The sequence below is a fragment of the Megalops cyprinoides genome, chromosome 6, assembly GCF_013368585.1.
Source record: "Megalops cyprinoides isolate fMegCyp1 chromosome 6, fMegCyp1.pri, whole genome shotgun sequence".
Lineage (NCBI taxonomy): Eukaryota > Metazoa > Chordata > Actinopteri > Elopiformes > Megalopidae > Megalops > Megalops cyprinoides.
Window position 1 is genome coordinate 20410140 of NC_050588.1, and position 22725 is coordinate 20432864.

Sequence of the window (22725 nt, forward strand, 5' to 3'; positions counted from 1 at the left end):
GTGATTCTGCACAGTGTAACACTACATGGACTGTGATTCTCAGTGAACTACTGCATGCAGCTCATTTGCTGATTTTCAGAGCTCAGCTCTTAGTTCATTGTGATCCACTGAACTGTTAATGTAATTCAGGTGTGTGTTTGTGCTGATAAAATTGACATAGTGTCTTTATGAATAAAGGTGTTTCTTCGTCTTAATATGCGGCCCTTATTATTACATTATACTGTATATTAATACACCTAGTTGGAGTTAGGGCCTGCAACAATCAGTTGAAAAATGAACAATTTTTAGTTCCATTCAAGCATGTTGAACAAATGCCTTTTATTTGATGGTTTTTATATGATGGTCACAAACACATTGTCAGCAATACGCTCTTATGGACGAGAATCAGTGGAGTGAGATGGCTCTGGGTGAGACAGGTGTTCCAGATGAGATGGGAGCAAACCCAGGGAATCCATGTCAGTCTGCTCACTCAGACAGCAAAGGTACTTTTCATGCAAATTTGCACCAGTACGTCAATGTCCTGTATGAACAAGCTATATCACTTGAGCTATTTCATTAGCAAGCAAAGTTATATGTCTTTTAAGAGGTATGTTGACAAAGCATGTTGAGTTATGCTTATTATGAACAGCAAAAAAGCATTGATTGACTAAAATTATACTGCAGATGAATACCTAACATGATTAATTAACTAACATGATTATACTGCAGATGAATGACTAACAGTGAGATCTTCAAAAGCTGACCTACTATCCATTTATCCATTTGGACTCCTGAACATGCTGCCTTCACTACCTACTTCTTTTTTCATGTTAATTACTCATTTCAAACTTCAAATCAACATTTAAAAATATATCAGTGCATGTCTCAACAATATTTATATAACAGCTGTCATCTCTGAACCTGGAACACATTCTCAGTTGGGTTTTGGCACCTGCTGGTTGTTGACAAAACAGAAAGGTAAAAGCTTTCTGGAAGCAATGATTAAAATCTTTTGAGCAGAGAAGGTGGGACATGGGAGAAGGATTCTGAAAACTACAGGGTCATGTACAGTAATGAACATGAACACAGAAAACAGTCAGCTCAACAGAGGCCTGGCCATGTGGTCTACCATGAGTGTCTGCAGCAGAGTTTGAGCGTGGAGGTCTCTGTCTGAGTGTCCCTCAGTAAAGCCTGCTTCCACGTTGCCACAACAAGGCTTTGAGCACTTTCTAACCTAAAAAACTGATCCAGGATCTGCCAGACCAAAAAGGTATTCCTAACCCTAACTATTGTGTGAGAAATATAAAAGCTGATCCAGGATCAAGGTTGAGGGCAGAATCTACCGTGAACTATTGTCTCCCACAGAGGTGGTGTTAAGATGAGACAGAAGGCTGCTCCTCCTGCGTGTCCTTGCCAGGGGGCGTGGTCGTCAGCAGGAGGTGCTCAGTGTGGACCTCCTCCTCATCTGATTGGGCGACAGGCGTCTCCACCCCTTCCTCGCTCGTATCCAGGCTGCAGGGGTCAGTGGAGGCAGAGGATGTTGACGACATGCGGGATTTCAACTCACAGCTTTCGGGCACCTGCAGTGAAATCTCGTCCTTGTACCCCTCCACATCGTCTTCATCATCATCATCATCTAGAACATGCAAAGAGTAGACTATGACATCTCTGACACAGGTTTTCAGCATCTGGCTGCTGTAATATATTTCACTTGAAAAGACACTCTGGGCCTATATTTGTCTGTGTACATATGTTTTTAATGTTGGAGTTATGCAAAACCAATGTTCGTATCTAAATAGAGGGCAGTGTTGTGGCACTGTTAGTGCACTGTGAGAACATACTAAAAGTGTACTGCTACAGAACCGGGGCTAAATAGATGTTCATGTGATAAAAGAATTACAGACTTCCATAACTTGCTTGAGATATTTAATTAACAAAAGGGCTCAACTGATATTCTTTCCTACTTCCATACACAACTCCACAGCAAAGAAAGTCGCATACAACTCCAGAATGCATTCACCTTCTCTCTCTTACTTTCTCTCTCTTTTCTATTCTCTATCAAATGTTAACAACCTTACAGTGCATGCTGAGGACTGGATGCAGAGATCTGTAAAATTGAAGAGATCACTGATCATTTCAACAGAAATCCTGAGGAATGATAATATCCTCATAAAATATACATGGCTTAGTATGTGCGCCACAGCCCCCTGAGCATACTAAAGGGACTCATATTGAGATTGTAAACATAACTGAGCTGTTGCTGGGAAACCAAGTATGCACTCACTTCTTCTGAATTCACTGGAGAGGGGAAATACAACAGTCAAACCAGTAAAGCATGAGAAACGAAAGTCAGATTTCCCTGCCCATGAGACAGTTTGGCACAATGGAGTTTGACCTCCACTATACTGAAAGGTATGTAAGATCTGATATGCAAGATATGTAAGCAGTGCTGACATCACAGATTTATTCCATCTTCCATTATATATATAGTGTGTTATTATTTAAAATAATAATTAACATTATTATGTTATTATTCAAAGGTTACTTTTCATTGGCTTGAAACCCTGCTCTGAACAGACACAGCTGAAAATATAACGCCTGGTTGATATCCATTTACCGTTTGTAAGGAGTACAGAAGATCATTTATTATCCCTTGCTAGCAACCTGCTACACAACACATGTCCCAAAAATTCTCAGTGAACTAGAAAGAGCTTAAAATCATAGTAAGATTGCAGCATGTCTGCTGTTTTTAGTTTTCATACAGTCCTGTGCCACACAGTTAAAAATTCTAGCTCAAGACAGATTGATAATTTAAACATGTATTATCAGTTCCATTGAACTAAGATACTGCAGTGAGTGTCCTTGGAATGGCTTCCCACCTGGCAGTGGAGAGGCCAGCACGCCCTCTTCACCCCCAGAATTAAGGAATACATCTAGGGCCTCCTGGTCTGAGATATCGATGTGTTCCATCTGCTCCAGCATGTCCACGTTCACCTCCATGGAGGAAATGCTGCCAATGGGGGCTGGGGAGGGGAAGGGGTTGGAAGAGTCAGAGTGATAAGATGTTCTCATAAGTTCTTATCAGTTCTTAAATATTCTCACAATGTAAGGTATGTGATCCTGCAAACAGATATTGCGTGTGTGTATGCGAAGTAGACAGGAAGGAAGGTATTAGAAAAGTGTGTGTTAGAAAAAGAGAGGTAGATGTGTGTATGTGTGTGTGTGTGTGTGCGTGTGTGTGTGTGTGTGTGTGTGTGTGTGTGTGTGAGAGAGAGAGAGAGAGAGAGAGAGGGAGAGAGAGAGTTTGTGTCCATTCACAGCTTCACTCACGTCTCTTGTGCTCAATCTGCAGGTGGGCAGTGGACAGGTAGACATCCACTTCATGCTGGAAAACATCCTCAAAGAAACGCTGTCTCTCCCGAAGTTTCATCTGCCGAGTTGAGTCCATGTCTGGGACCCTCTGGGCATGCTCTGTCTCCGCTGACAAATAGGATGAATGGGATTGGTCAGTCACAGAACACTCCAACTTGTATGTACAGGAGACTCTCACCATTTGCAGGGGAGAGCTTATAGAGAGGAAAGATCTACAAATAACATATTATAATAAAAATAAATGCATACACATTAAGGGAATTTGCTGCTGACATTATTACTATTTAAACTACATTATTAGAATTAATAGAAATAGAACAAAAGCAGAGAATTTTAATAAAGCAATAAACAAGTGAGTGTTGTGTATATTTATGCAATAATGCTATAAATGTGGAATATGACAATTAAATAGAAGGCAGCATGTGTGTGTGCCATTCTGAAGACGAGGAGCAGACAGTGACGCTGGGACCAGGAGGTGCTGCCTGGCACAATTATTCAAAATCATGAATGGCAAGAATATCCTGCGTAGTCAAATTTAGGCTGACACCAGGAGCTAAGTGGTTCTGTGAAAGTTCTGTGCTCAGCAGGTCTGTCAAATTCACTTCCTGGGGGGAAGATCCTATCTATAGTAGAGTTCTGCAGAAACCTGTTTTCTTAATTGGCCCAATTCATTTTCTTTGTGTAGCTTTTTTATAAAATGACAAATTGCAAATACAAATTAATATATTCCTTCCTGTTTTTACAGTATCTGTAATTGTTTTATTAGCTCTGTGCATCATAATTTTACAAATGTCATTATCAAGCTTTTTATTAGTTTTGCCATGGTTTTCTTTTTATGTGAATATCCATTACACTCGTCCATCACATACTTTTCATGCAAGAAACATTGGCCAGCTTCGTATTTCTCTCTGTATTTTGTACAGAAACACATGCGCGCGCACGCACAGACACACACACATACACACACACACACACACACACACACACAGAGGAGAGAGTTTATTACAGTGTTCCTTTGATAGTTGCATAATTCAATGAGTATAATTTCAGGAAAAAAGCTTTGAATCTGGGACATATGTCAGTTATTTTTCTCTACTTAATCATGTATTCTTTGCATTTGGGGCAGTAGTGTAGCATAGCAGTAGGGAGCAGGACTTGTTTCCAAAAAGTTACCGGTTAAATTCCCCACTGGGGCACTGCTGAATAACATGTAAAGAATAGATAACATAAAAAAATTGTAGCCTATGTAAATTGCACTGGATAAAAGCATCTGCTAAATGATGATAATGTAATGTAATATATTCTACTGCAGATTACTATAAACAATCACTGCATTACACTTCACAACCAACAGAGGGCATGTGAGTCTGTTATTACTGTCATTGATGGAAATATGTGTTGCTGACAGTCTTTGCTTTCCCAGGGGGAAATCCTTACATCCCAATCAATCATTATATGTCGAACTCAAATATGAGGTACCTTTGGATGGATGGATGAACTGATTGATTGGTTGGTTGATTGATAAATGGGATCGTGCCAACCATTGTGTCAACCACCTGTCATTTCTGCCAATGAGTGTAAGCAAAGCAAAGATTCAGCCACTCATTCCACAGGCCTACAGAGCAGTGCTAGGCGAGACTGTCTGTGCAAGCAGTGATGCTTGGAGAGACAGTGGGGGAAACCAGTATTCCAGACCTGCAAATAGCAGGGTGTCAGCATTCCCTTTGTCTGGCTCTCAGGGAATGTGCTGCACATCACACACTCACTCTGGGACAGCAGGACATGATCACTGTGCTTCAGATATATTTATCCCTCTAATCCATAGTGTGTTTGTGTGTGTGTGTGTGCGAGAGAGAGCGAGAGAGAGAGAGATTGCTGTCACTGTCCAGCTGTGTTATACAGACCAGGCTCCCAGTCTCTTGTGACCTAGCCTTCATCAGCAGGCCCCGGCCAAAAATAAACAACACCCACTCTTAGAATGCAACTAGGTCAGGTGGACAGCTCTGGTCCTGTCTCGAGTGACTGAAGGACAGATGTCCATGTCATCTCCAGAGCATAGGGGCACTTGGTTCTCAGCTCATCCACTGATTGACAATGACTGCCCAGTTTTTGTTCTGGGTGGCATGTAGTGATGGGAAATGAGGTAGAATCAGAGGAGGCTGAGACGTTTTAGCTGGTATTTGTTATCAGTCAGGTTTTGATTAATATTTGATTCATTGTCTTTTTTTAAGTAACAAGCTTGTCAATAAGGATCACCCATTTAACTACTGTTTTTAATGGACTGAGTCTGATGTTAGAGAATTTTTTTGTACTCTTTGCATTGAATTATTTTAGATATCAGGTACATAGTTCTGCTTAAAACACAGACCATCCCGATTAGATTTTTGTGTGTGTGTCTGTTATTTTTTTTTCTTAAAAATATAATTATTTAATGTGTACAAAACGATAATGCAATCAAGCTGCAATCAAATAAAAAGGAATCACCTGCTGAAGGATAATAGTTATTTGATTTTCCATTTTTGTTCATCATACAAAACATCCTATGACAAGCTTCAGGATGACTGGCATTTCTCTGCCTCTAGTTTTTTCATCTCACCAGCTGCCTCAGGAGCAGTAGGCCGTGATCTGTTTGGCCATGAGACATGAGAACATTTTTGACAAGAAATCCATTCGTCACACATTCTCATCGAAGGATTTTAGGTGGGGGGGGGGCTAATTTTTTTGCCCCTTCTCATACATTCCATCTGTTTTGAAGCCCTATCATGTGTCTCCCAGTGGAGATGGTGAGTCAGCGTTCCTGCATCTGGCATGCTGGGCCAGAGAATATCTGCATCAGGTTGTCTCTTCCGACCCGTCTTGCTGCATTGAAGGAAAATGTGATTCAGCGATCAGGACAGATTAGTCTCACTGTCCTAACCCCCTCCCCAAACAGGTATGGGATGAGGGAGAAAGAGAGAGAGGAGGAAGAGGAGACACTCAGACTGTCTGCATATGCATAAACCCCACATTGTTGTTACTAGTGAAAGTAAAAGCCCACAAAGAGGGGCTGAATTTCTCCAGGAATTCCTGGTGCCCAGGTTTGTTTATGTAAAGTAAACATTCATGTGAACTTCTCTGCTAACGTCCTTTTAAAGAGTTCTGACTGCAAGGGTGGTAGAATAAACACAAGTACTTTCCAGACTTGTGAGGTCTCTGAAACAACTTGAAAATTTCTTTGCCTTTCTCTTTTGAAAAAAAAGTTTTTGCATTGTGAATATGTCCATGGACACATTTTCCCTGGGATTTTATTTAGACCCTTTGTTCGATCCACATTTGTCCCTTTGACTCACAGTTACATGAGAGTATTACTGTTTCTCGTCACAAACAGCCAAAATGGATGAAAAAAAATTGTGTTTGTACTGCATAACACTTGCATGTAATTGCGAGGCAAAGTTTAGGAAAAATGTTGATTGAATCCAGGCCTTAGTCTCTGTAGGGTTCTAGAAACCTTGAGTGGATTAAATCAGGTTACTCTGAAAGGCAAAACTGAAAAAATGCTTTTTGCACAGCGCTAAAATGCGTTATGAGATGATATACACACCCCCCCACCACCACCACCACCACCACCCAGTATTGTCAATATGTTGAACGCCTCTGAAAGAACCATCAGAGGATTTAAACGTAATTTGAATCGGCAGTTAGGGATCCAGCTAATTGGATCAAGCTTTTAAACCCTGTCTAAATTGAGCATAATGTAAGGATTATTGGAGCAGGGCTGTGGGAGTTGATCACACGGCACTGCATTAACCAGCTGCATATTCTTCTGCTGAGAACACAGATAACACCATTACATCATGTTATGTGTTGGCACAGCAGGCTCCCTTATCCAAAACTATTTGCATACCTTACATTTTTGCATGCTATCCATCTACACAGTTAACTGAAACAAGGCTAAGTACCTTGTTCAAGTGTTCAATGGCAGTACCCCACATAGAAAGTGAACCTGTGATCTACATGTAACAGGCCAAACTCTGTAGCCACTCTTTTAACACCAAGTCAATATACTCTTGTTTGATATAGTGACCTGCATTTATTTTTTCATAGAGTTGTGCGTCACAGGAACCCTGGTAATAGCACAATCTGCTTAGTATATCTGCTTGTTTTCACTCTGCACAGTGCTGTGAATATCAGCAGGCTCCATCTGCAACCATAGACACTGACACTGATTAAAAATGCTTATTTTCCCACATGGCTGCAGAGTTCAGATGAGATATAGGCCTCATAAAATCATGCAAAGACTCTCTGTAACAGATCTTGAGTGTCAGAGGTACTGCCAGCCACACTGAGAAAGAGGCAGATGTAGATTTTCCGTAAGCTAGTAATTCTTACCTTCTCTTTTCTCAAAAGCCAGTATTCATCTCTGTAACATCTCTTGCTATTTATGAAAGTGTGAACTGTCCCTGCTGTCTTTTATGAAAGTGTGAATGCCTCTGTGACATGCTGTATGAAAGAGTGAACCATCTCTAAAGTGTCTCACATAAAAGGGTGAACCTTCTGTGGCATCTCTTAAAGAGTGAACTGTTTCAGTGGTGTACCTAACGAGAGAGTGAACTCTTCCCCTTGGTTTGTCTTGGACAGAATGAGGGAAGCATTGTTTGTCTCTGACTCACAGAGTTGCTGGATGTGACAGGCAGCTAGCGTCTGCATGATTTTGACTCATCGCAGTGACCCTCCCATCACTAGCAAGGAGGCGAGGTGGTGGGGGTTGGGGGGGTGAGGAGTTTCAGTGTCCCAGTTTCCTTGTAGCATCACTGCAGGGACAGCCTTATGAACACACAGCAGAATAAAGAACACTCTGTACTGCTGTTACAGCTACTTACCTTGGTTTAACCTGGTTCACCTCAGCACAGTTAACACCAGGTCTACCCTGAATCCCACGGGGTCTTACAAGGGATTGGTGGTGGGGGTCTGTTGTATTGTTAGCAAGAAGGCTAGCCTAATCCATACTCAGAGAGTTGGTCCTGGGATAAGTATTTCAGACTGGCGGGGGACTGTCTGGGTCTGGCTGACAGAAGGCCTTCCTGGATGTATACAGAGACATTTCTCTCTCTCTGTTTCTCTCTCTTTCTTTATGTCTGTCTGTCTCTCTCTCTCTCTCTCTCTCTCTCTCTCTCTCTCTCTCTCTCCCTCTCTCTCTCTTTCTGTCTCATTTTGTCACAGTGTCAGTGCTGTGGGTGTTAATGTGGATCCATGCCAGAGATCAGGAGAAATGTGTAATTAATTGAGACGTCTGTAGCTTGAAGAACATGGAGGGCTTGACACTGCTGTCACAAAGCCCAGACAGACTATTCTCCTCTCCCTCTCTTCTCCACTCCACTCTCTCTTTCTGTCTTTCACTCCCTCCCTTTGATACACTGTATTTAATATGGATGGCTGTAATGTAATGTTTGGCTCACAATTTCCAGCGAAGGCCAGCTGGCTCCTTTCCTTTTTGTTAAGTTGTGGACAGTAATATATATGCATATACAGGGTTGGGGTATTTGATTATCTATTTGTTGGAACTTTTTTCATCGACCGTAAGACTTGCTTTTTTTAAAGGATAGGTTTTCTTCTGGCAATGTTTAAAAAAGAGTGTTACTGGGACTTCTGCACGAGGGTTGGCACAGACAGTGGCGTTAACCTTACATAGTTAAGACTGAGCACATACGGCTGAAATAACATTCTGCTCTCCAGCCCGTGTGGGAACAGATTGCTTTGTCTGTTTTTCCTTTGTTTGAGTTTAGATATCACGGGATCCCTGTCTTAAGGGGCTTCTGAGGAAGAATGCTGGGCAAGACATGACAGCTATCCTATTCACTGTCCTCTGTGGTCTGTCATTGTTTTTGAAAGATTCTCTCTCTCTCAGAGGTCACCAATAGCACTCAGAAAATAGTTTTAGGTATATGAGCAAGTAAGGAAATGAGTGGAAAATGAAATTTCTGAGATCGGATTGCATATTCTGTGACACATCAACTTCTCTCTCTTTCTTCTGTCAAAATCACATTGGTTTCATCTGCCTCCTGGTCGCAGCTCATCCCTATGGAACCAAGCTCAGTCTGCTCAGAATTGACATTTCTATCTCAGTCATTATTGAAGGTAAGAGTGTTCTGATTTGCTGGATCAATATGAATATTCAAGAAGGGGTGCTGCTAAAGCCCATAACTAGTACACACCAGAACCTCTTGGTGGAAGTGCAGACACAGAAATATGGACCAAAGGAACCCCACAGGCTCAGTTCTACAGGGTGGCTGAATAGGGCACGCCCACCTGAACTTTCACCTGGCCCCACCAGACACTTGAATTCATGGTAACAAGTAACTGACTATAGTCTGAATAACTGTGCCTTTTCATTGTGATTTGGCTCCTCCAATATGCCAGCTGGCCCCCACTAATTAACAGAACTGGAGCCAAACCCCGGGGCCGGTAGTCTCCTGCTCCTGTTTAACAGAAACCTCCAGTGAGTGTGCATGCAGTCACACAGCCACACAGTGATGGGGGTCACACAGTAACATGAAGAGCAGGGATAACTTTTCTCTCCTCCACAGTCCTGCACCGCAGGCCCTCCGTGCTTGCAGCCATTACACATTTTTCCACTAGACATTGGTGGCCATTCAGGAGGCAAGGAAGAGGGAAACAGAAAGAAAAGGCTGAAACATCCACTGAAAAGACCATTGTCTGTGAGGTCTGGGTCCATTTGGTTTTTCTTACTGGAAGTGGCCAAGTTTTGTATTCTGGGGATTTTTGTGGTGTAAGTGAGAGAGCCACGGATTAGGGCTTGCTTCCAATGGAACTGGGAAGCTTCCATAAGTGTCAGGGGGCCCAGTGCACCCCCACAAACGCACACACACACCCAAATCCTCCACACCGCTGGAACAGAAAAGTGCCCCCTTTCAAACCAGGACAAAACTGTAGGTTCACCAGGGTGCAGGGATTGGTTGTGAACTGGCTCCACAGGCAGGAAGCTGGTTACAGGAAGCCCCTTATTTTACCAGCAGGATAAACAATGAAGACATTGCTTGAGTTGTCCCTGACGATGAAAGCTCTTCACTTGGGTGTAGCCATCTGGCCACAATCCTGCTGCTTGACTCAGTCTATAAGTGTGGGCTCAGAGACTAACACCCTCTCAGGTTGGCACGCCCAGAACTTTTTTTCAGGAAAGCATCCCTCATAAAGAGATTTTATTGTTTTAATGTGGAAGGCAAACACTTTGATTGCTTTGTCAAAGGCAATCTGTAAAACTCTTTTTTCACTTGTATGTAGTAATAAAGTTAGATGTTTACTGAATCAGGAGACACACCCTGCTTAAGGGTACAAAAGCAACCCATCACCAAGAACGCAAGCCTGCAACTCTTCTTGGTCCCAGGTCCCATCTCCTCATAACTATATCACAATGTCAACTTCCATCCTACCCGAAAAGGGTAAATAATCAAAAAATAATTCGATGAAGAAGCACAAATGATTGAACAAACTGTCCATGGTTGGGATTGCAGAAAGAAGCAAAATGTGATCATTATTTTTCGACAAAGAAAATACTACAATTGGTTCAAACCAGCTATCAATGATAGTGCATAACAGTTCCACTCAGTTCAGTGGGTGATGAAGCCAAAGTCTCTCACAGCTAGCTCAAGGGCTTGAAACTTATCCTGATTTTTGTGGTATTAAATGGCTCATGCAAATTCCTTGGACAATGTACCAGTCCATCATGGAGCCATCACCCACAAATAATCTCTTTCAAAGTAGAGTAACAAACAAAGAGACAGCAGATACCGATTTTGGCATATTTGTCATAACTTGGCTGGGAATCAATCCCACAACTTTGCAGAATTAGGGCGGACAGTCACACCACAAGACCACTGAATAGGTAAAGCTTACTGTCTTTGTGAATAGAGGTTTGGGCGGGTATAAGGGTGAAACTGAGAACAATCTCTGCAGAGGAGCCAGCGGTCTGTAGCTTTTGGATGACCTGGTAGAACTGCTAGTCTGCGGCTTTATTTCCCAGATCCTTAAATTCAAGCTAGCGCATAGTCACTGCCTTCTGTAAAACCCAGCATTGCTTTGCTCCACAAAGTGAAGACAGGCTGTCGATCAACCCAGAATGTGAAGGATCTTTTGACATTTGCCAATGGCTAGGAGACAGCCAACAATATAGCCTGAAGCTTAAAGGCAGCCAGATCTGCTGTCAGAGACTGAACCCATTTAGAGGGGAACAGTTTTCACTTAATTCTTACTCTTTTACTTTTAATTTTTTTGTAAAATGTAGTTTGTGCTCATGTCTGCCTCACATTCCTTTCTGATTGAGGGCTGAAGTAAGGGCAGTCATAGTGGATACACTGTTAATTTTGAGCAAGGCTGACAAACATGTGACATGTGACTAAATCCATTTCAACAGTCAGGGAAGGCTGACTGGTTACAGTTAGCTATTCTCATTGGAAGATCTGCTCCAAACAGACTTTTCTGCCTGGGCAGAGGACTGAATAGACATTGCCCAGATTCACTTGAACATCATTTGCTTGACTCAGGCCTGGGAACAACATTATTCATACGAAGCCAAGAAGTCATTAAAGAGTTCATTGGTTCAATGTGACAGGTTACACTGTTTGATCGTAAGAGTTTCCTGGTAATCCTATTCATGATCCATGGCTCTCTGCCATACTGATATTTAGAGTCTCTCTTTGTGTGATGATCCAGCCCTCTGCTATATTGATGGTCTTTCTTTGTGTGACATCACTCAACCGCCCTCGATCTCTCGCTCTCCTCCCTTTGTTTTGTGGCATTTGTTGTTGAGCTCATACTATGCAGGGTCAAAATACTTCAGTCCATTCTGCCTGTAACAATACAAACAGCGGTTTCACCAATAAAGTGACTCAGTGTTAAGGCTGTGTGCTTGTGTGTGTGTGTGTGTGTTTTGGTTGGATGATGTACAATTACACTTCAGCATTCTTTATATTGAGTAAACATGGGCTTCCCCTCACTGCTCAGGCTTCATTACAGACTGCTTTATTATTTAAATAAGAATATCTTTACAGCTTTACAGCACTTTACAGCTCTGACACCATTTCGTTTCAGCCTGTTACATTGCTCTCTGTTTCTCTTCTGAATCGTAAATCTCAGCAATAGGCTCAGAAGGGGACAGAGTTGAATTCTTCACTTGCCACAGGTAGACAAAATAATCACAATATCCGAGGTCATTGCATGCCAATGAAAACTGTCACGCTGATTGATCTCGGTCACACTATGGCTCCCTCGCCAAGACTACCTAATTATTTGTGGGTGGGCACTCGCTCCCCGGTCATTCCTGTCTCTACTTGGACAATGAATGGACACTTATCTGGGGAATGTGTCAATCATTCGTGCTGACTTTTCTCTTCATCGCAGAAGGATTTCATGGTAAGAACATGTTTAATGCAGAGAGGAAAAAAGAGGGAGCGAGTGCACAACCAGGCAATAAGCAGGAGCTCCTGGAAGAGCTGGGCCGAGACATTATGTCATGTGTTTTGGTCTGTGGAGGAGTGGAGATGTCTGCCTTTGAAACAGAAACCTGCCTCTCTTTCTGTGGGTGGATGATAAGACAGATTTTATTTCGCCCTGAATATTTTGCACACTTTATATGGAGAGGAGATAGAGAAGAAAGTTAATGAGAAAAAGAGAGAAGAAAGAGAGTGAGAGATCCGAATCTGAACAATATGCTTGTGCTCTCAAATTTATGTTGTTCAGACAAACTCTCTCAATACCTTCACTGCTGTATTGTTTTTAAATTAAAATAGAAATCCTTGATTTTTTTTTTTTTTTAAAGAAAGAAATCACAGGACATTTGGATTTTGAACTGTGGGTAAGTAGGGCATTTGCTCCATATTGGTTCTGTAAGTGTTGTGCTGGGAGTAACCCCTCCTCGTGCCTCAGTTCAGACTATGACTTTGTTTCTGCTCCCTTTGCAGCAGACAGGAGGAGCCTGTTGCAGATGGCTTGTTAACGAACTCTGGTTAATTTGATTCCATTCACAGATTTGTGTGCCTGCCTCTTTGTTTGCACTGAGAGCCACTGGAGTGAAAGTGGGGAGGTGTGGCACGCATAATGACAGTGCTGTCACCATACTTGCTGCAATGTGAACTTTCTCATTTCATTTCACTTCAAAAATAAAACCAAGGAACCATCCAGATGGATCATCCACAATGCCCCCCAGTGGCTCTGCTGTCCCTGGGGTCCTTGTTCCTGCCTTTCTGTGCTTATTCATGTGCGCAGACAGGATCTCACTCTCATCACTCTCATTCGTTACCATGACTGCTTAGCTGAGAGCAGGGTGGGGCCAGGGCGGGGCCCTGGCAGGGCAGCTTTTCCAGTTACCTGAATGTTAGACCGTGTACCTATTTGTTTCAGTCTGACAGGACATCACCTCCAGATGAGTATTCATTTGTCTGTATGTCTGTCTGACTGGATCTTATGAAGTGTGTGTCTGTCCATCTCTGCCAATGATTTGGAACTCCTTACTGAAGGATATTAAAAGAACTTGTCATTACAACAGTTTTTTATGGAATAAAAAAGTGACTAAAACATAAAGTGAACATAAAATGAATAAAACTATCAACAATTTTCACAATAATGATTTTTCAGTTAAGCATTTATTTTGGTAGTATATTTTAGAATTATATATCTTGTAGACATGATATATCTGCTCCATCTGCTCTTGGACTACCAATGAAAAATCACCTGTCAAGGAAGATTTTTTTTGTAATTGTATTGTCTCTGATAAAGAAAGTTCAGCTTAACCTCAAATTGAACTCCTAAATTTCCTCACAGCAACACCTGTCTGAAGGTCTGTCTGCCTATTTCCCTGCATGTCTTCCCATGAATCTCCTTGTGCGTCTAATTGTTTGGTTATCTGCCAGGTTTTTAGTCTGTTTGTCTGTTTGTATGTCAGTCTACCTGCCCTGCGACAGGATACACCCATGCAAGTCTGTTTGGTGATTCCACACCTCAGGGCACAGAGTGGGCCTTAACCCTGTGTGAAAATGGGGTCAGACCAAAACAGCTGAACGTGTTCTCACAAGCATTACTCTACTTCATACAGGAGGCAATGAAAGAATTCCTATGTTCTGAGCTCAACTCAGAAATAAAACATTAGCACAGCTTTAACTGAAAGTTAATGACTGTATCAGTTCACAAGACACACTCCCTTTCACAGTCCATAACAGGGAGTATACTGACTATCCTCCATTGTCTGATTCTAAACCCCTCTCCCTACCATCACATTCCACTGTCCAGCCTGCCACCTGACACTCAGTCCATCGTTGCCCTGTGACACCTGCAGAGCCACACCTTCCTGTCCCCTTAACAGAAACTGTCACACCTAGGTCTTTGCCATCATTTTCACTATTTTTTTTTTCTTTCCAGATGTATTATTTATGGATTTTCTCATCCACTCTGTGCCCTACACGTCCCGTCTGGGAACACTTCCAGCAGTGAGAACAGAGTGAATTATTAATGGTCAGGATGAGGAGGGGGTGAGGAGGGGGACCGGGCAGAGCTTGACACCGTCTCAGCTGCCTGCGTGGTGACATCATCATTATCTCACGCCACCCAAAGGCTCTACAGCGAGGCTTTTTGTGGGTGGGCACTCACTCCCCGGTCATTCCTGTCTCTGCTTGGACAATGAATGGACACTTCCCAGACGCTGGCATCTGGGGAATGCGTCACAATGGGGACAGTAAGTGCTTGGTGTCACAACTGGCCACCCTCCAACCCCTATGCACTCTAAGTGACATGCCCAGCAGAGGTTGGCCCCCTCCAATAAAGAATGATGAAAAGGTCGGGAGGTTGTGGCGAGTTTGCACTTTGGGGTTGGGAGAGGGTGTTGGGTGTCAGCAATCATCCCCAAATCCTACATCTGTGTTTTCTTGACAGAGCATTGGAAGTCCAGTTTGCCTTATGTGTGCGTGTATGTGTGCATGTATTAATGTGTCTGTGTCTGTGTTATCAGAGAAATAGAAAGCTTTTGTTGTACCAATGCTTCAGAGATAAAACTGGTTAAAAAAATCTCTGTTTGTGTCCTTCCTTCATGCACAGCATGTACAGTATGAGCATCTTTATCTTCTTGAAGAATTCACTGTTACACGTTCCTTTCGACTCACAGGGCCCAGATTCACGCCTCCTCGTTTCTGCAGGAGCTCTGCTCTAGCTTTTCTTCGTGTTTTGTTTTCCCTTTTTTGCACAGAGAAGGGTTGAGTGTGTCAGGTTCACTGCACAATCTTAAATTCCCAAATAGGGCCTTTTAGCACTCGCTTCAAGGGCAAATGTAACTAACAATCCATTCTCCCAGGTTCCCCATTTAGCAGGAGTGCAGTCCCACCCCCTCGCCTCAGTCTGCAGACGCCTTTAAAGCTCTCCCTCAGAGACATTCCCGGCCTCCCTTCAAGGACAGAAATGTCCCAAGGCCCCTGCAAGCGTTTGGACACAGACAGACAAATATGGCTCTTTGGACAGGCTAGTATACCCAAGAATCAATTTGGAAATAACCCTAATAGGTGCTTTCTAAGATGTATATGAGACAGAGCCATCAGTGGATTTCCCAACACATTAAACACGTGTGTTTTAATTCGAAATGGTTGACGGGCACACAGTTAGAAACTTGTAGCTAAAGAACTGTGATACATGGAATCTGTGTAGTTTCACTGCAGTTCCCTGTATTTATTTTTTATTTTTATGTATTACAAATAATTGTTTCAAATACAGTCTAGAGGAGTACAGCAAGGCAATCTGCACAATCAGTAACTAATGTATCCTTTTAATGGAGGGTAACTTCTCCCATTCAGATGGAGAGGAATGCTGCTGGCAAACTAAGAAGTCAATTTTAAAATCAAATCTTTGTTTTCACCCACCTTTGAAATTGACACCAACCGTAGCTACTGAATACACAGCAATGCAGTGCAAGGCTGTTCCCGCTAATTAGGGGAAACACAAGCCCCCGTAGTTTTCAATCAGGTTTAAAATGGATCAGAGATGTTGCTTTGTTTAGCCGCTGGTGTAATGATTTGCCATTTTTTAAAACTCAGTGAAGGTCCTGATCCTTTTGACCGACAGATGCTTTTGTTATACAGTAGCTTAAGTGATTTGAGCAGAAACAGTGATAAGTCTTCACACAGACAGTCAGTAAAGGCAATTTCTAACTCTTTGGGTACAATGATAAAGTAATTACAGACTTGTAGATATTAGAAGTTGAATTTAATAGGCTACATGAGGTAAAGGAAATCATGTTTTCACACTGCACTGTCTGATGATCATAACCTCTTCTTTCGATCTCGAATTCAACAGCTCGCCCTGCAATGCTGTTTGGCATTGCAAGAGGAACAAGCAATCAGCACTTTGCAGCCGATGAGATGAGATAAATCACGTAAAAGGAGGTCAGGCTGTGCAAACAGAGATATTAACAGCATGCAAAGTCCCATTTTGTGATTAAAAAGCATTTATATTGACGTGAACATGGATAGTTAGGCTAACTATGGCCTCATGTCCCTACAGCCATGAGTTGATCTCTTGAGTGTATCATAGGCTGATTGACAGAGTAATACCTGAGTACATTAATATGTCTGTCAGTTCCCACACGCCAAACCTGGTTAATCCCCTGTTAATGTCCGGCACCCAGGATAATCTTTCCCCTGCTGAGGACCTGTCCCACACAGAGCAAGACCTAATTCTGGCCGTGACAATGTCATGTCCCTGCCAAATATGATCCACCTTGAAGAGACTGTTCAGGTCAAGGAAGAACTGTTGCAGGAACACAAATCAGCAGCACAAAATGGTCCCGCTGCAAGTGGGTGTGGAAGCTAAGAGTACAGACACAGGCTGTGTCCATATCATATCATGTGTATGTGTGCTTGTATGTGCAAGTGTGTGCATGTGTACGTGTGTGTATATGAGAAGGGTACCCTGATATGTGTGTGTGTGTGTGCATGTGAATCACAGGGTTTAATCTGAGTGCTTAATAAAAACCCACTCTGAAAATGAAGGGTCACTTGGTCACTTTACTGCCCTCCTCCCCAGTCCCCGTTTGTCCTGGCAGGGTGGGTGGGGGTGGTCAGTAGCATGTCTGTGTGTTTTTTTCCCTGTGGTAGAAGCCCAACTACACTCAAGCTGTGTGATAGGGAGTGAATGGATTACAACAAACACTAAGAAAATAGAAAATACAATATGAAATCCGGGTAGAATGCCACATACAGGAAGTGACAGCCAATACTGGCTTTATTTCTGTAGGAGGTGCTGGGGTATAGGAGTGAACTATGTGTGTCTCCATATAGCAGAGACAAGCACAAGGCACAACCCCACCCTGCACAATCCACTGGGTGTCTCTCTCTCTCTCTCACGCATATACACAGAACAATTCAGAGGTACTGTATCTGTTGACTGAAAGGGTTCAGCTCCAGAGTGTTTTCACACCAATCCACACCGACACAAGGAGAACATGCAGACTCCATGCAGACATGGGCAGGACTGCGAACGGAGACGGCGGCACAGCCCTTTGCACGAGCCAGCTGCCAGCCGCGTTCAGAGCATTATCAGGAGCCAATCTGAAACAACACACTACTGCTGCTTCACTCCTTCAGCAAGTCTGCCCACGTGCAGCCCGAGCCAAGTCCTTCCAGCACTAATGGTGCGATGGTGGGAAAAGGGGCAGCTTGCAGCTGCTGTTCACCTGTCAGACAACTTGTTTATCTGCAGATGTGATGGCCAAAGCTGCAGCTGGATGTGCAGGGCAATCTATCGCTGTGGTCACACTGCACAGCCTCTCTCTGTGTGATGACTCTTGCAAACACAAGAGTGACCAACTATTCCAAAGTATCCAGACATTAACAAACTATTTTAAGGTATCACAATAGTAACAAACTATTCCAAACTGTCCCAACAGTGATAAACTATTCCAGGAGGCGGGGAAAGCCTTATGACCAGATGGAATTTTCTGTGGTTGTTTTTTCCAGGTTTGATAACATCTTTAGGGGAAAAAAGATCATTATGACCAGAACAGTTTCTGTGCATCTTCAAAACAAGTTAAGCTTCTTTTCCTATAATCAGCCAGTCCATGTTAATTGTGTGCAGAAAAGGAGAAAAATCACAAAAGAAACATTAACACTGCAAAGTACAGTGTATCCTCCTATAAACACAGACACACACACAAATCGATAGAGAGGGAGCTCTCTTTACATTTATCAACTCTTAAATCTTTTCACAACTGAAGTTCAGTACTGTGAACAAATTACAAGGCCTTCCAATTGCCGCCCTACCCCAGTGGTTCTTTACCAAGACAACAGTAGAGTAAGGTTTTGTTTGAAACAGAGTCTGGTGAGTCCAGGGCAGGAGGATGTCCCCACCATTAGCCGTATGCTGTAGAGCAGCATATGTCTATACACACATGCATTATGGGGAACCAGCATTACTGGTGTAAAAGAGCATGTAGGAGAATGCACACAATTATGCACAAACATACGCAAGCACACATACCCTTTATCTAGAGCAAGCATTTTCCCTCATGCCAGGGGTTGTAACTTGGTCCTGTTGTTTCGTTTTTTTTTTTTTTTAGCTTTTTCTCTAGAAGCATCAAACCACAGAGGAGCAGAAATATGATACCCAAATAAGGGAAAGAATTCCAAGTCATCTCAAACACAACAATCCCAGATAAACTGGCCCGATCCCACACAGGCTGTCTATTTCTGCATGTCCTCAGCTCTCACAGAGACTGCTGGTGCACTGAGAGTGAAGGAACCTGACCGAAAACTTAGACTTTAAACCCACGGGACAGCATGCTGTTTGGAACACTGCAGGTAGAGAGCTCAGGAAGGAACTTTTAACACCTCTTTATAGATAGCTATTTTTAGAGAGTAAAGAATATTCTGTTTCTACGTAAGATTGACTCTATAAGTAAGTACCTATGTTGGGAAGTTTTTTTTTTTTTTTCCACAGAGGCATTCAATGCAGTGCTGATGTTTATTCTTACCACTGAAAAGCAGACTCTGAAATCCACTATGCAAGCAAGAGTAAGAGTAAGAGTAAGAGACCCATGCTTAAATCCAGAAAGATATGGGATTGATTCTCATTTGGGCTCTCATATTGCACCCTTGAAAAAAGTATGCAACCTGGATTACTTCAGTAACTTTCCACCTGTCTGCTTAGACATAAAGAGTAATAAGCAAGTTTTCTTGCAAAGTAGGACAGTAGTTCAGCTGATGAAACAGTGCAGCCCCAGACATGCTCCGTCCATCGCCGACTTCAGGCTCACTGTTTCAGGTGCTACTCACAGGGCAGGCGTTTGCTGTGGAGATTAGACCCAGATGAGGTCATGATCCTGGGCGATGCCGATGAGGGCAGCTCAGCCCTGGGTGACGAAACAAGGGAACAGCTCTTGGATCAACTCTAGTCTCCTCCTCTGAGAGTAGGGGGGTGTCAGCAGCAGTAGGGAATCCAGAATCCACAGTATCTCATCTTTCTCCCCAACTCGCTAGGCTGAAGAGGCCGGGACACCACGCCGAACAGTTCACAGCTTCCCGCTCTCTCACATACAGCACTCCCCCTCCCTGTGCTGGACTTGGACAGAACTGAGCCGCTTTGGCTGAGGAGAGAGGGATACAGCTCAGTGGCACGTACCAAGTAAGGGGGGAGGGGGGGACATGTACAGCTGGTGGCTGGATAGTTAAAGGGAATGGGGAAGAAGCTGTTACATAATTGGGTGGAATGTACCAAGTTTTCAGAGAACTGGTCTTTGGCATTTTTGTCTTCCTGCTTTCAGGGTCATCTGTTGTGTGGGGAAACGTAACATGACAGAATACAAGACTGCTCGTTCCATTAATGGAAATAACACTGGTGTGAGGGACTGAAATTCAATGCTTTTTCAAACTTGCCCAATGGCACTCATCCTTTGAACAACTTTTCTCCTTGATTTATACATAATTTATAGATTTCCATTTTACTATTGCTATTTCAAAAAGTTATTTTTGGCAGAGATCATAACATTGAAAACTGATGTGTTTTACTGTTTTTTACGGTTTTACTGTTTTGGGAAATAGGTTGCCAAAATGATGCCAAAATTTTTTACAGTATCAATAAAAGAATGGAGAATTTATATTAATTATTATTATTATTATTAGTAGTAGTAGTAGTAGTAGTAGTATTGTTGTTGTTACTGTCTAGGTAATTTTAGGTAATAGGTAAAAGGTAATTTTATGGCTTTTAGGTGGAACTTTCAGTACGGCGGCTTCTTAGCCGCCTTTGTTGTTTTCGCTGTCCATGTGCTCATGTTTACTGTTTTCCCCTGTGTTCCAGCCCTGCCCTGTTCTCCGCCCTGTCTCCGCCCACCTGTGTCTGATCACCTGCCTGCCTGCACACCTGCATCTCATCCCCTCATCTGACTCGCCATATATATTCCCTGTTTGTTGAGTGCTCTTTGCTAGTTCGTCTCAGTCCTCCTGTTTCGCTACCAGCTGTTCTTTGTTCTGTTTTGCCTGCCCGTTTTGCGACCCTGCTTGTTCCTCTTGACCTCGATTTTTTTGTATTTGTTTTCTGGTTGTTGTTCGCCGTGATTTCCCTGTTTTTTTACTTTGCCTGTTCTGACCTCGTTTTCGGATATCGTTTGGATTCATTAAACTCGCCTTGTTCATCGTACCTTCCTGTCTGCGTCAGAGTCCCTGCCTGAGCCCCCTGACAGGAACCTTTAACCAGACAAACTTACAATGCATGAAATAATTACAATGAATACAAAACAAAACTGATATTTTGTAATAAGAAGAAAGTTCCATTAGAATGCATCAATAACAAATTACACAAGTTTTAATGGAGATACATTGGAATTTTGTAATTTGTATTGAATATGAACCAACAAATATCTGTCAGAGGGAAAAACGTCACAGGCAAGAGGAGCAGAAAGATATCATTTGTCAGATGTCAACTGGCTGTCAGGGAGCTGTGCAGTAATAGAGTAAATGCCAGCTAAGGCCTTTGAGTTTAATGTGCCTTCAGACTGTGGGCACAGGGGTTGTGTCTAGCAAAAAGCGCCTTGCAAGCATAAAAATGTCAGGATGCTTTTGGTTAATCAGCAGGATGGGGGCACAGAAGACAGGAGAGAGATCCAGGGTGAAGCCAGTAGTTTTGGAGTGAGACTTGACACTGTAGTTTGTTTAAATCTTAATAGAGGCACATCACTCAGACACCCCGAATGAGAACTCAGGTTTGTTGACAGTTTTCTTCAAAACTCCACAGAAAGAATAACATTTTTCACCTTATATCTAATCATTAACCATTGTAAATGTAGGCTGCCACTCAACACAAAACCTTATACAATACTGACACAGATACTCTATTTTGACTGGATATTCAATAGGAGATAATAGGAGGTTCCAGTGAGGTGTGTGTTTCCTGTGCATTCCGGATGTTCTGTTTTAGATCATATTCCATATTCAGCAAAAGCAGAGACCAAACCTTAAATGTAACATGCACAAAGCTGGCCATCTAGTAAATGTATAGAAAATCTGTAATCCATTATATAAAGCCCATATGATGAGCTCCAAGTGACCGCCATCTAGTGGTAACTGTGGAAAAGTGCAGTTTCAAAAAGGGCAGTGACTAATAGGCCCAGAAAGGATGGGGAAAACACACAGCACCGCTGAAGAGGAAAAGAAACACTTCCCTCCCTTGTGTTGTTGTGCTGTGTTTGTCATGTTGTCCAGACAACCACCGCCTCTGCTGTCTCATCCCATCACGTTGAGTGAAACACCTTGATCCTGATTCAGTTCTGTGCACTCTTCATTTCCTTACCGCTGAATGGGCGATGCGGAGACGGGGGGGGAGTGGGTTCTGTGGTGGCTGTTATCACTGAGGTCTTTGATGCAGAACATTACAATCTCAGTTGAGGTGTGCAATCAAGGCAATCAGTACTGGCAGGCTGAATGGAGTGACAGGCTGACCAGGTTGATCTTGGCAATGAGGCAGGCTGTAAGGCTGTATTCCTTCAGTGACTGAGGCATTTAGGGTAAGTGAGATTATGAGGTTTTTATTGCTTATCTCTACTTTGCCAAAGACACAACCAAGCCATCACCAGCTATTGGGCAGCAATCTGTCTCATCCTTTTCCTCAGGGCTCCTTAAATATCAAGACCCTATATGTCCTCGAGAATGGGATATCGCTGTTCCAACTGTAATCGAAATCACTGTGTCTGGTCTGCGTCACTTACCTTTGGCATTATATATTGTGGACGCCATCTAGTGGTACAAAAATGTATGACGTCACTGCCATCTCAGGCCCATGGTACACTAGAAAGATGTTAACTGAAGTGTCAGTCTACACATTACCTACTGGCTGAGAAATTTTCTTGGAAATGATCCA

General features: G+C 42.8%; 1 protein-coding gene across 1 annotated transcript; it reads right to left on the bottom strand.

Moving 5' to 3' along the window:
• Positions 1 to 773: 773 nt before the first annotated feature.
• LOC118779913 (dysbindin-like) lies at positions 774 to 19930 on the bottom strand. Its single transcript, XM_036532246.1, has 4 exons — positions 19650 to 19930; positions 3310 to 3459; positions 2859 to 3002; positions 774 to 1615 (listed from the first exon to the last, which is right to left on the bottom strand). The coding sequence occupies exons 1-4, from the start codon at positions 19690 to 19692 to the stop codon at positions 1353 to 1355; spliced, it is 600 nt and encodes a 199-aa protein (XP_036388139.1). The 5' UTR covers positions 19693 to 19930; the 3' UTR covers positions 774 to 1352.
• Positions 19931 to 22725: the final 2795 nt, after the last annotated feature.

Excerpts from the sequence above, each read along its gene's own strand:
- LOC118779913 (XM_036532246.1), bottom strand. The coding sequence starts at position 19,692 with ATGACCTCATCTGGGTCTAATCTCCACAGCAAACGCCTGCCCT. Across the intron at positions 3,460-19,649 it reads CCACAGCAAACGCCTGCCCT|CGGAGACAGAGCATGCCCAG; the intron begins GTGAGTAGCACC and ends CCTATTTGTCAG. Across the intron at positions 1,616-2,858 it reads GCTGGCCTCTCCACTGCCAG|ATGATGATGATGATGAAGAC; the intron begins GTGGGAAGCCAT and ends TGCATGTTCTAG.